We start from the raw sequence: 14,281 nt of genomic DNA on the forward strand, positions 1-14,281 counted from the left end.
TCCACTTCACCATAAAAAGATAGCGATTGCTACTCGGTGAATCATGGTGAAAAAAACCTAGAAATGTATTCGCCATGTGGTCATTGAATAGGGTGATTCACCATTTTTGACAGAAATTCGCTAAACAGCACAAATTCGCCATAAAAACCTGGCGAATCAGGCTCATTGAATACCGCCCTATTACTCTGAAAATGATGCGCTTTATAAAAAACACATGGCAGATAAGCTACTGTATAAGTATAAGCACTATTTAAAATTGAATAAAGCAGAATATTTCGTTTTAATAGTATATTGTCGTTACCTCTTCTTGACGGCTTGAAGCATTCACCCTCACCATGCTTCCAGGTTCTATCTGCCCGCTTTCATGAAGACGGAGACACACAAGATCAGAAGCACTGTTAGAAGGCGCGCACACTAAAATGCGACTATCTGGCAACGCATAGTAAATCTGCAGATAGAACAAATAAAGGAAGGTACAAATGAGAACACAATACATGCTCTAATTAAATTCTAATGAATCCTATCTACATTTACGCAGTTCACAATATAAGTATACCAAACTACCAAGTAAATAGACATATAAGCCAAATGCCATTGCACAAATTGCTTTTATATACAGTATAGTCCAAGTTTGGTTGCCTCAATTTTAAGGGATTTTAATCGTTCAAAAAAGTAAGAAAAATGTATTGTGGTGAAGACAAAGCCACAACTGCCTTTGTATATATAAATCAAGAGAGATCTGCTTCTACACTTCACACATTAACTTAATAGTAAAAAAAACAAAAAAAAACCTGGGTTATGGGACCCACACACGTAGCGATAAAGGGCTATTTTCTGGGCAATCTGACTTAAGCTGTATAGACACACTTTAATTTGCTTTAGATTCGATTTTCTATTCGATCTGGCATCAGATCTTCCCATTCAATTTGGCATTAGATCTGTACTTTTGCATTCGATTCGATCTCAATTTCACAGTGTAGGCACAATGTACTCATTCAATTTACTGGATCAAATTTGAGATTTCCTTGGCTGCACAGTCTATTTTTTTCTTTTCGATTTTGTGAAAATGGGAGCGCGCATCGAATTGAATGCAGTTCGAAAGTGTCCTAAAAACACTATAAGCAAAATCAAATTAAAAACAGGGAAAAATTTAAGCGTGTGTACACACAATATTTATTATATGTACATGTGGAGGGGATGCACAGTGCACCAACAGAGGGGCTGGCTGGCATGTTTACCCCACTGTACTACCAATGCATGTGGTGGGATACAGCAGGGCTTGGCAGGAGAGGAGATTACATGTCTATATGTGTATGTAGTGGGGGGATGGGACCCCGCTGTGCCTGCAATGTTTATTATATGTACATGTGGTGGCGGATAGGACCCTGCTGTGTCTGCAATGTTTTTTTCCCCTTGTTTTTAACTGGAAACCTCCCATGCTTAAATCGCTTAGCACAATCGCTGGTGCACAGTGCTAGCACATCGCTGACACTTTTTGAGCGATCTAGATTCCAGGGAACTCAAGGGGAATCGCCCCCGCTAAAATCGCTGGCGCACATAGCTATGAGTTTAGGCCGATTTACTTACCTTTTTTATCATCCAAAATAAAGGAATGCAATCAGAACTTGTACGCAAAACAGGACAATTTAATATATACACAATGATCTGAACCTCACATAAATTACATGCAGTGTATACTGCTCACTGAGTAAATAGAATAATATATATTATATGCAGTGAGATGCCAATGGGGTTGTTAATGAGATCTGTGGTAATCGATTTGCCCACTGACTTTGCATAATTGGGGTAGAAAAAAATCTAATTGCTTATTGGAAATTGTCACCTGCAAAATCGTTTCAATGACCGTGACAGTTTTTCCAGTCCCTGGAGGCCCAAACAGAATATATGGAGTAGGACGGCACTCTCCACTGAGTATCCTTCTCACAGCCAGCTTCTGATGATCATTTAAAACGGTGTTGAAGAACTGGTTCTTTTTCTTCACTGGGGATCGCTTATCTGTACAAAAAGCAAATGTAAGTGTATTTAACCAACACAAGCAAGTGACTACATGTAATTGAACAATAGAAAAAAAATCCTTTACATAGAGTTTATTTGGTACTTGTTTCCTAGCACGGCGCCCATATTTTCTACGTATGCTAACGTAGTGAAATCGCATCGCATTGTCCATTTTAGTGCCATGCCATGCGATTTTTTCATGTAATTTATTCATTGCTCTGTATGCCCCAGGGGATTGCATCGCATCTCCTGCAAAATCGCATAGGGTGTGCAATGCCATTACATTAAGTATACAATAATATCATTGTATGACATACAATGATGTTTTACGCAGCCACCCACTATCCACGGCACCCCATAGCGTGGCGAGCACAGCGAGCCATGCGTGGGGAGGCGGAACGTGTCCTACGACGTTTTCATACCCCCACTATCCACGTCGGCGTGGAGGTGATTTTATATAGTATGGCGAACGCAGCGAGCCACCGAGCCTAAAGCGTGGCGAGTGAAGCGGATTACTTTACATGTATTTCGCTTCAGGCTCGGTGGCTCGCCACACTATATAAAATCAACTCCACGCCGACGTGGATAGTGGGGGTATGAAAAAGTCGGAGGACACGTTCAGCAGCGCTCGCCACGCTCCGGAGTGGCGTGGATAGTGTGTGTGTGTGTGTGTGGGGGGGGGGTGCCTAAAACCTCTTTGTATGACATACAATCATATTATTGTATAGCTAATGTAATGCCATCGCACACCCTATTTTGTGGGAGGCATGATGCGATGCGATCCCCTGGGGGCATACAGAGCAGTGAATAAAATTACATTAAAAAGTCGCATCGCACGGCACTAAAATGGCCCATGCGATGCGATTTCCCTACGCAGAATAGCCCACTAAGCAATTAGCTTAGTGGGCGCCATGCTAGGAAACAAGTACCGTTTATTTTATACTAGGACCCTCCCCTACTTCGCACAGGTATATTTACTGGTAAAACAACAAAGATACCTGCGAAGAATCCACGCTTCGGGGCCTTTCTTTTATACTACGTAGAGAGGAGGTAAATGGCAGTAATGGTTCAGTAACAGGGTGCTAGCTGTCACAGTATAGAGGAAATCACAGTATAGAGGTATCTGTGACAGAATAAGGCACCCCTCAGTTCTATGTCACCACAGCAGAAACCGGCCCCCTCCAAACTTGGTGCCAGCGGGGAGTCACTATCCGGCCTCTTACTCCTTGCTGACTGACAGTACCATCAGCCCATTCTCTCTGCCAGGACTACTACTGCCGTTTACAACCCAGCGGCCAGGCAGCCAGAGACACCACCATCACCACGTCACGTGACCAGTGTCGGACAATTATCCGTGCGTCCCCCTCTTTCCCGGCTCTAACCCAGCACATCTCTCTTCCCAGAGACTAAGTGCTGCCTGTGGCCAGAGAGTGAGAATCCGGGCCATGGCTTTTACCAGGTGTGCTACCATCACCCGCCCTGAGTTCTCACACACAGTGCCTGGGCCAGCCACAGTGATTTTTCTTCGACTTGATTCACAAAAATAGTTATTGCTCAGCTCCCATACGGGTTAGGCCAATGGTTAATATAGCTAAACCTTCCTTGAAAACTGCACTACATATTAGGAAAAACTGCACAAAAGTAGTAATGGAAAGGGATCCACCAAGCAAAGCCATTATTTTGATAGGAATAAAGACTGCAAATTAGCATAGCTACTGGGAATCTATGCACAACATCCTATATTATGTGATATGGGGCATCTGTAGCCAGGGCCGGTGCCAGACATCGGAGCGCCCCAGGCGGGTGGGGGGCGCTCACCTGCTCCGGCGCCAGGTCTCGGGTATTTAGGTGCTCCACACGGGGGGTGGGTGTGGGTGGTGGTGCAGTCCGGGTATTACGGCGGCAGGCCGGCCGCTCCACACAGGGGGGGTGTGTCGGGATCCGCTGTGACGTTCCACGGGGGGTTGACAGGGGTGGGGGGTGATGCGGCCAGTGCCGCTACGTAACTCCACCAGGGGTGGGGAGGGGAACTGGTCCAGTGGGGTTGTTGCGGACGCTGCCGCCACTCACCTCGCTCCAGGGGGGTGACCTGCTCCAAATTTCCGCCCTCCAGTGGCCGGCGCCCTAGGCAAACGCCTAAGGCTGCCTAATGGTGGCACCGGCCCTGTCTGTAGCTAAAGAGAACATCATTAGAGAAATTTGAATACACACCAAAAGTGAAATAGAATGTAAAAGTGAGCTCTGCCAATTGCACAGAGAAACATTGGATACCTTACTCCCTGAAGAAACATCCAAGAGAGAGTGTGGTAGGTAAAGTTGAAATTCAGAATGTCAACATGGCTTGAATGTATTAGTCGACATCCACAATGTCAACATGGTTGTCTTAAGTTGGGTATTATGCTTGTCAAAATGATCTCCATGTTGGCATGTTCATTGGGAATATTTGGACATTGTTTGCCCAATATCTTAAATTGTAGTTCGGATGCAGAGTAAAACAAGCTGATGAGACTGATGTCGGTCGTCACTACCACCCAAAACCTGGTCAGCAGAGACCTGCCCGTCAAGAGGTTGTCCAAATCCAACCACCACTGGAGGGAGAGACGATTCTCCCGAGACACTCCTGCATCATGTACTTCAGATCCCCAGACCAACTGCTTAGAATGTTGAAAACTCCTGGAGTGGAACCAAGCAAGGTCTCGAAGGTAGCAATTATTTAGTAAAACGGACGGCCTGGGTGACCGCAGAACAAGCTGTGGAAGGAGCTCGGACCTTGTCCCGTGGGAGAAACTCCTGATGTAAATGAGTATCTAGAGTGACCAGATTTTCCTGTCTGGCAACTAGATTCTGTGAGAGGTGTGGCCTGCCGCCTGCTGAGGAGACAGAACGCAGCGGCAGTGTGTCCCAGCTCCTGCCTAAGCCACATAGCCGTGGATAGCAGTGTCAAACCTCCTTTCAGCATATATCGGCGAACCTCCCCCTGCATAGCGGAGAACCTTCTGAATGGTGTTGAGCTCAGTCCTCAGCAACGTGAAGCCGTGGATGTCCGCGCAGTTCCTTCCACACTTTTGCATCCTTTGTCCTGCTAATTATTACTGCGTGGCTGGCCTACTAATTTCAATCCTCTCCCATGATGCGTATATCAGCCCACCACCCCCACATAGCTGAGCGGCTTCACATCAGACAGTAGAGCAGACTCCCGGCAGCAGCAGGTAGGGTACGTGGTGTCAGGGAGGGACATTAAATAGTTAAATATTGTACAGTATGATCATATGTAAAATGTGGCAGATTAAAGGCCCCATATACTATGCGATTTGGGCCCAATATCATGAGAAATTGTCCCAAATAGCATGTGTCTGATGTTCAATCCGTTCTGCATCAGTTGGGACCCAAGGATCATACATGCTGCATGAATGATCTCCAGGTTGGACCCATTCCCAGCAGCAGGGAGTGGGGATCACATTCAATACATTGCATGCAGAAGGGCTGCATGCAATGTATCAAGGGGAATTGGGTGAGCTGCCCACCACTCTCCGCCCGACAGCTGTCGCCACTCTCCGCCTGGTACTTATGTGGCATAAAAATATCATAGGCATTACTGCATGTGTTCTAATGTGTAATGGGCATTACAGTGTGTGGTATAACATGTAATGGGCGTTATGGTGTGTGGCATAATATGTAATGGGCATTACAGTGTTTGGTATAATGTGTGATAGGCATTATGGAATGCGACCTAATGTGCAATGGGCATTATGGAGTGTGGCATAATGTGTAATGAGCATTACGGTGTATATTATTGATGGTCGCCTTGGTTTGATGGGTGCCTATTGTTTATATGCTTGTCCGGTTTCATACTGCTTTAATTAAAGCACACCTTGTACAAGTTTTTAGTAATCTTTACTTTTTGGGGGCAAATTTGTCTGGCTTCTTGAAAAAATTGTCAAGCCTTGATCTAAAACGACTCCCAGGAACTGTAAATCCTAACTAACACTACACACCCATTCCTGTGGGTACCTACAAAAAAATGAGGTCTTCTGGGATGCAGCAGGGGAGGAGTCTGTCTCTTTAAGAGACAGCATAGGTGCCCTGGCTCCTCCGGACCTACTAATTCCCAAGGTGGCCAGGATGGCCAAAAGAGAAATAGCAACTATGAAAGTTCTCCTGTCCTGGCTACATGAAGAATGAAAGAGGTTTATAAAATGTGTGGTTATAGCAATGGCATATACACTTTTTAAGATACGTGGCTGTATGTAAAGTATCCAGTATGCTGTTGAATTATATATTGTTGTTGAGCCGTATACATTAAAAATACCACACTATTATCTTTCTATTCTCCATAAATATATTTTTGAAAACTGCTACTATTGGGAGCCAGAGAATATCCTGACCCACTGGAACCTAATTACCAAAAGTCATTGTAATACAATTATTAAACCAGAGAAGCCATAAAATTTCTCCCTCTCCTATCCAATTCTATCTTCACTGTATGTCAAAAATATCCTCACTTATTTTTGCTTTCTTCACTTCCCCATCCTCCAGACCTGAGGCCATCATTGCTGGATGATATATACACCCCACTAAGAACCTTTGCAATCTGGAGGACAATTATGCAGTAGCTAATGCCTATTTCCTATAGATTGTAAGATTGCGAGCAGGGCCTTCCTAGCTCTATTACTGTCTGTAACTAATCAGTTTGTTTCATCACCGTTTTCAATTTGTAAAGTGCAAATTAATTTGCTGCAATATAGAACGATTAATAAAAAAATAAAGATAGTATACAGATACTTCAAAATACAAAAAAACAAAGACTTGTAATGCAAGAAAATAAGTACATTATACAATATTGAAAAAAGAACTCCTGATCCTTGGTGCTGTTTGGTTGTTGGCTGTTAACTGTCTTGACAAAGGCCGTGAATTGGTCGAACCGTCAACTGGGACTGAGGTATGGTGATGTATGAATAAACTTTTCTTTCTATTGTAACCTGAAGAGTGCCCTGATTGCACCCAGAGTGGCCCGTCGTACAATACAATATTAAAAAAGAAATATTGGTACTTGTTTAGTTTCACGGCGGAACTTCCCAGCAGATCGCATTGTATGCAAATATCACACACGATTTGCATACTATTCGATCCGCGATGCGATTTAGCACATCCCCACTATCCACGTCGGCCTGAAGCGTGGCGAGCGCATGCGGTAAGTGTCCGCCTGACCTGTTCATACCCCCACTATCCATGTTGGTGCGGAGTTGGTTTTATAAAGTGTGGTGGGCACAGCGAGCCACCGAGCCTGAAGCGTGGCGAGTGCACGCGAAAAACAAGCCTGAAGCGTGGCGAGCGCAGGGAGCCCCGCGAGGGGACATGGATTACTTGACGTGTATTCCGCGGCCGCTCGCCACGCTTCGGGCTCGGTGGCTTGCCACACTTTATAAAATCCACTCCACGCCGATGTGGAAAGTGGGGGTATGAACAGGTCGGGAGTATGTGTACCGGGTCCCCTCATGGGGCACACTGCGCTCGCCACGCTTCGGGCTGATGTGAACAGTGGGGGTGTGTTAAATTGCATAGCAGATCGTATGCAAATCGTATGCAAATATTGCATGCGATTTGCATACGATCTGCTGGGAAGTGCCGCTGTGAAACTAAACAAGTACCGAAATATTATGTACATTTGTGCCTGCAATTAGTTTCTTCTATTACCAGATTTGTCGGTTGTTGAGGGCAAAAGAAAAAAAAAAAAAGTTACAGCACATGAAGCACCCACCTTGTCTGCTAGTCTGAGTCTGTGTAGCCACCGTAACCATGTCACTCATTGACACAGAATTTTTCTTGCGTGTGTGGGACTTGTACTGCTCTTCACTCTGCTAAGGCAGATCAAAGATGAATTATAACACACAAGAAATGTACAATTTCCCTTTTGTAAAGACTCACTTATAAGCAGACCTGTCAAGTGAGGAGTTTGTAAACTGCTAAGCTGAATGTTATATCTTCAGCAGGCTATAAAACAGACACTAGAACTTAAAGCTGTCCAGCCAAATAACTACATTTTGCGCTTCCTTCCACCAATAAAAGAAGGGGGAGACTAGATGGGACAAACGCTTCTTATTTGCTGGCAAAGGGGGTTATTCAATCCCAGCGGCCGATCCCTCCCAACAGCCGTAATCCAGGCCCGTTTGCAGTTTGTCCGACAGCAAATTGGCGGAATTCAATATCCTGCTTGCCGATCTTACGAAAAGTGGGCGTGTTGATTGTCGATCTGCGCCTGGGATCGAGTCAATCCACGGCCGTTATCTTCAGAAGGGGCCCGACAGCTTCTAAAGTCGGGCTCTTCAATGCTGTCGGTAAAGACACCATTGAATAGGGACCCGCCGCTATTACCACCGTCGGGAATAGCGGCGGAACATTGAATACCCCCAAAGTCTATTTTCCTATGTTCAAGCAGACAACTCCTACACAGAAGCTCCCCCTAGCAATGGCCATTTCTCAAAGACTGGCATCTTGGAGACATATTAATGATATCATAGCTTTGTGGAGCATGTCGATAAAGTGGAGCAAGTGGCTGCCATGGCACATTAAACTAATTTGCCAATAACGTCACAAAAATAAAAGGGCATCCAATATGAGAAGCCAACTTGTAACATGCTCAGTTGTAGGTGTCAAATATTCTCTGCCAGGCCACAACATAAGTTAGTGCAGTGGTTCTCAGCCTCAGTCCTCAAGGACCCCCAACAGTGCACGTTTTCCAGGTTTCCTCACAACATCAGTGAAATAATTAGCTCCACCTGTGACCTTTTAAAATGTGTCAGTGACTAATGAGTGCACCTGTTCACCTGTCAGGTGACCTGGAAGATGTGCACTGTTGGACCAAGGTTGAGAACCACTGAGTTAGTGTGCATTGTATAGAACGGCTATGTGGTTCAGTGTGCGTCTATAGTTAAAATGCTCCTAAAGGCTATCAATAAGCTTATCAGCAAGTTTTGTGCAGCAATAATTTAACACATCTCTCTTTTTATCAAGAGCTTAAGAAATAGTTGGATATATAATTATGACTGTTTGTAGCATTTCAACTCTATAAGCCAACTTAGATGTGCTTTAATGTCCCTGTAATATTATGTCTACACAACCTTTAAACAGAGTTAACAGAGCTTCCAAAACCGCAATGAAGTCATGGGAGATTAATACCTAAACATAATAATGCTCAGGCTGAAAGGGATTTGATATAGCAGAATACATAAGCTCCACACGCCTGGCAACATTACCCAATGAAATCAAATTGTATAGAAAAAAAAGGAGATAATAGCACAGGTTTGCTGAAAGCGATAGAATAGGGAAGTACATTTGTTCTGTAATTACAGGACACTGTGTTCCTAACATTTGCATAAATTACACAGCTCACAAGCAGTAAAGCAGAACATGAACTGGAGAAACACAAAATGCTCCTATGAAAAGGCAGAGTACTTAATAACAAACCCTGCTATGACAAAGACAGAAAATCATTATTAAGTGTGTGCACAGAGTTCCTCCATATATGTAACAGTTCCGGCCTCTCATAAAAAAAGCCCAGCACAATATGCAGGAGTGAATACGTGATTGCCAGGTCACCTTTCAGTGATCATCTCCATTCCACAAACACAGAACAGCATTTTGCCATCATTTTCAAGTGGGTTGAAAATTTGTTTGAAGCTGTCAATACATAAACATGATCAAACTGAATTCTCCAATGGGAGGAAGAGCGGAATGCAGATGAATTATAAAGAGGCAGTGTATTTATATCTGTACACAGCTCAGAGCACAAAAACAATGCAGACACTAGTAATTGAGAGCTATTAAATGCACCACGCTCAGAATGAGCTCTGAACAAGGAGAGCACTGTACTTATTAAACGGAGAACAGTGCCATCTGCCAAAAGTAATCATGTCAGTTTTGTGTGGCGGGAATAAGACGTTATATTGCTGCTCTCTCGGTCTATTACGGAATGGCTGTGAGGGTATTGGTGTGCTTTTATCACTGTTTATTTAACATTCTTCTCATCCTGGCTATGGAAACCTGCGCACAGTGATTCATGAACCCAAGGAACTTATGATGCAATCTTTTCATTTGTTTCAAACAATAGAGCTAACTACTTATTGTACACTAAATCAATAGGGCTCTTTACCAACAGAAGATTTCTTTTAATTCACCTGATTTTCCTGCTGGGTGAGAATCAGCTCTTTCTTGTCCACACATTTCTGCTTGTTAAGCATGGTCGGGTGGACTTGTGGAGATTGTAATATCACAGTTTCTGGGAACAACACTTTGGAAAAACAAACAGATAAATCACAGGGTGGTCTTACTTTACACTTGACATTACTTGTAGCTTGGATTTATACACAATACAAATGCATCTAAAAATCCTTGAACATAATTTAAACATAAACATAAATTCTAAAATATTCAGCTTTATCTTGCTGCTGAGATGAACAAGTACATCGACACCATTAGTTCGACAGCTCAATAGGTCGACATGTCATTAGGTCGACATGTCATTAGGTCGACATGTTTTTAGGTTGACACTGCCATTAGGTCGACAGTGTCTATGTCGACAGTCAAAAGGTCGACATGGGTTTTTCACTGTTTTTTGGCCGAAATGTCGACATGGACACAGTTTGAAGTGTACCGCAGCCCCTCGCATCGCTCGCTTCGCTCGCGATGCTTCGGGCACGGTGCCTCGCTGCGCTCGGCACACTATTTTATTCTCCCACCGCGCCCTAGTGGATAGTAGGGCATGAAATACCACCTGTCGGCACATGTCGGCTCAAAAAACAGTGAAAAAACCCATGTCGACCTTTTGACTGTCGACATAGACACTGTCGACCTAATGGCAGTGTCGACCTAAAAACATGTCGACCTAATGAGCTGTCGACATAATGAGCTGTCGACCTAACGACCTGTCGACCTAAAACCATGTCGACCTATTGAGCTGTCGAACTAATGGTGTCGATGTAATGGCTGTCGATGTAAGGTCTGTCTAACAATAGTCCGGATACACACACACACACACACACACACACACACACTAGGGTTAATTTGTTGGGAGTCAATTAGCCTACAAGTATATTTTTGGAATGTGGGAGGAAACCGGAGTACCCGGAGGAAATCCACACAAGCACGGGGATAATATACAAACTCTGCACAGTTAATGCCATGGTGGGACTTGAACTCATGACCTCAGTGCTGTGAGATAGTAAAGGTAACCATATATAACAAATACTAACAAGCATGCCCCTGTTGCAGGGAACACGACCTATTAAGCGATGTTGTACAACACAGGAATCTTTGTTAATAAGTGAAGGGAAAAAAACAAGTAAAAAAAAAAAAAAGGGTTAGCACAGGTTCCCCATACCGACATTATTCAGCATGAAATATTTACATGCAGGTGCCTCGTTTACATAGAATTTGCTTTGACTGAAGAAATGCAAGAAATTGCTTTCTATCAGTTTTAAATGCAGCATGTTATATGGTAAATATAGAAGCTAGTACAAGGTACTGAAGCTGCTGGTGTAAAGCAAACAGAGCTAGGTACACACTAGATCAGGCATGTCCAAACTATGGCCCTCCAGCTGTTGTCAAACTAAAAGTCCCATCATGCCTTGCCACAGTTTTGCTATTATGATATGCTAAAATAGGATATAAAGCAACTGACAGGATGAAATGTAGTTACTTTGATATTGCCTCAAGCCAAGGATGACTTAACCCCAAGTCTCAACTTATCAATTGATGTTTTAAATGGTGGCTAAGTATAATTGATGTTACTCTTGCAAAATGTTCCCATACAGTTGTCCATTTCTCAGACACAGAGATCTCCTTTACTAGCCGTAAATATGTGCAATTAATGATATTTAAAAAAAATTGTTGCTTTGTGCACTAAGGTCTTAATTCAACACTGCCACTAAGCAGTCGTTGCTTGCTGCTTAGTGTGCGGCATAACGCCGCTCGGTCGAACCCCCTCAGTAACATGTGAGGGGAAGTGTACGAGAATCGCCTCTCATGCAACCGGTAGCAGGAGAAATCAATCGATGGTCGCTGACCATCTAATGATTGCTCCAGCCATCGCAAATAAAAGTCAGTCTCAAATTACTTATTTCCAAGCGCAAAGACAAAGACGGGGTGGGTGGCTGACGTCAGCCGTCCGCACCTGGCAGGCATCGGCCTGCTCACGCTCCCATGGGGATGCCCAATAAAACACTGGGCATTCCCATGGTCCAGTGCCACCACCACCCCCGGCCCTCCATCCCCGCAACAAAGTGTGTAACTCACCGAAGCCATTCATTGCTGGAGTCTGCACATGCGCAACCAGCAGCTGTACAAGAATAGGGCAATTCTTAAGAAGTAGATCAGAGGAAGCCAACTCCAGTCCTCGAAAGCTACCAACAGTTAATGTTTTCCAGGTCTCCTCACAGCATCACAAGTTAAGTAAATAGCTCCACCTGTGGATCTTTTAAAATGTGTCAGTCAGTAATGAGTGCAGCTGTGTACCTGTGAGGTGAGCTGGAAAATGTGAACTGTTGGTAGCTCTGAGTTGGCTACCCCTAAAGTAGATTGTAAAAAAAATATCACCTAGTGCTTAGGATGCCAAATGAGGGGCTTGTCCCCCACATTTAACCATGACACCAATACTGCTCACAGCCACAGTGAGAATCATACTATTAAACCAACCCAGCCATCCAAATAACAACCACTAGAATTCATAAAGATTAATAATGTCGTCAATATTCTTGATTATCTTTCAATGCATTTCCTCAAATGTTTCCTGGAATTTGTTAAATGCCTGCATATACTGTAATAGATACATATCCCAAAAAAAAGGGAACCGCACCAACTGAATCATATAGTAAAGTCTCTCTCTAAACCATGAAAAATATTGTATAGAGACAATGCAGAGAACAACACTATGGAGGGGGGGGGGGGGGCTTTATTCAATAGCACGTGGTTATTTACCATGGGTCAGTTGATTCGCGGGGCTATCCAATTAGTCCCAAACTTAGCCTAGCACAGGAACTTAAACATAAATTGTGGCAAGAGTCTGTTTTTTCTGGCACCTGAAAATACATTTCTTAATAGGTAATTTATGTATACAATTTACCTGCTTGTCCAAGATGTTGTGCTTGTTCTACAGCAAACTGACACCTCCTGCTGGTGACTCTATATATATAAAATATAAATAAATTGATTTAGCACTTACATTCTGCAAGACAGTCATATTTAAAATTATTTATTAACAGTTTGTTATATAGTGCAGCATATTCTGTTGCGCTTTAAAATAAGTGACAGTGACACAAAACTGGGTATTTACAGACAGTCAAAGGTATAAGGGCACTGCTCACTAGCTTACAATCTATAGGGAAATATGCATTGCTACACAAAGATATATATTCTTTACTGCATTAATTCCACCAGAATGTAAAGGTTCCTGGTGTGCTGTATGATACGATGACCCAGCAGTTTGGCCATGGGTCAGGAGGATGGAAAATGTGAAAAGAAAGAGTGGATATGTGTGGCCTGTACAGTGGGGATGTGATTAGATAGGAACGGTATATGAAGGTTAAGTGACTGGTTCTGGAATTTGATAAGCTTGACTGAAGAGATAAGTTTTCAGGGAACGCTTCTAGGAGAGTCTTATTGTGCTTGGGAGGGCATTCCAAAGTGTGGGTGCAGCCCGAAGAAAGTCCTGCAATCGGGAATGGAAGCGAGTAATGACTGTGGATGAGAGACGTAGATCTTGTGAGGAGCGTAGAGGTTGGATTTGAAGATATTTTGAGATGAGAAGATATGTATGTTGGTGTAGTTTGGTTTATGGCTTTGTACGTAAGTAAATAAAATTTTGGGTACTTGCTTCCTAGAACGGCGCCCACGATTTTCATCTTATGTAGTGTTCCCGTTAGGCTTCTTTCACAGGGCGCTGCTGTGATACACGCTGCGGCTTGCGCTGCAGCTTACTTTCTCTCCCCGACACTCACACTCCGCTCAGCCCGCCTTGCCAGTCACCAGTTAAAATTTTGCGGCACCTCTCCCGACTGTCTCAGGGACAAATCCAGAGGGAGAGGGGGTCCTCTGTGCAGCAACCCATCCCCAATACATGACAGGCTGCATGCGCCCTGTATAGTCAGCATCCCAGGGTCAGAGCTGAGGGCGGGAGTGAGCTTCTGCCTTACGCCATCACAGGCAGGGAGATGCATGTTGGATTTAGGGGGAGGGCACCAAGACACGCCCCCCCTCCCCCTCCGCACGGAAC

At 44.0% G+C, this 14,281-nt stretch overlaps 1 protein-coding gene across 3 annotated transcripts in view; it reads right to left on the reverse strand.

The window, feature by feature from the left end:
- Nucleotides 1-14,281, reverse strand: part of MOV10L1 (Mov10 like RNA helicase 1) — a 110,933-nt gene that overhangs the window by 31,116 nt on the left and 65,536 nt on the right. For 2 of the 3 annotated variants that reach the window (XM_083182892.1, XM_083182894.1), the window contains 5 exons: nt 13,133-13,191; nt 10,191-10,303; nt 7,775-7,874; nt 1,844-2,016; nt 302-448 (listed from right to left, as the gene is read on the reverse strand). In XM_083182892.1, coding sequence (XP_083039018.1) covers nt 302-448; nt 1,844-2,016; nt 7,775-7,874; nt 10,191-10,303; nt 13,133-13,191 — 592 coding nt within the window. The remainder of the gene's footprint in view (nt 1-301; nt 449-1,843; nt 2,017-7,774; nt 7,875-10,190; nt 10,304-13,132; nt 13,192-14,281) is intronic. The other variant, XM_083182893.1, reaches the window with a different exon arrangement.

Source organism: Crinia signifera, chromosome 4, assembly GCF_055691185.1.
Source record: "Crinia signifera chromosome 4, ASM5569118v1, whole genome shotgun sequence".
Lineage (NCBI taxonomy): Eukaryota > Metazoa > Chordata > Amphibia > Anura > Myobatrachidae > Crinia > Crinia signifera.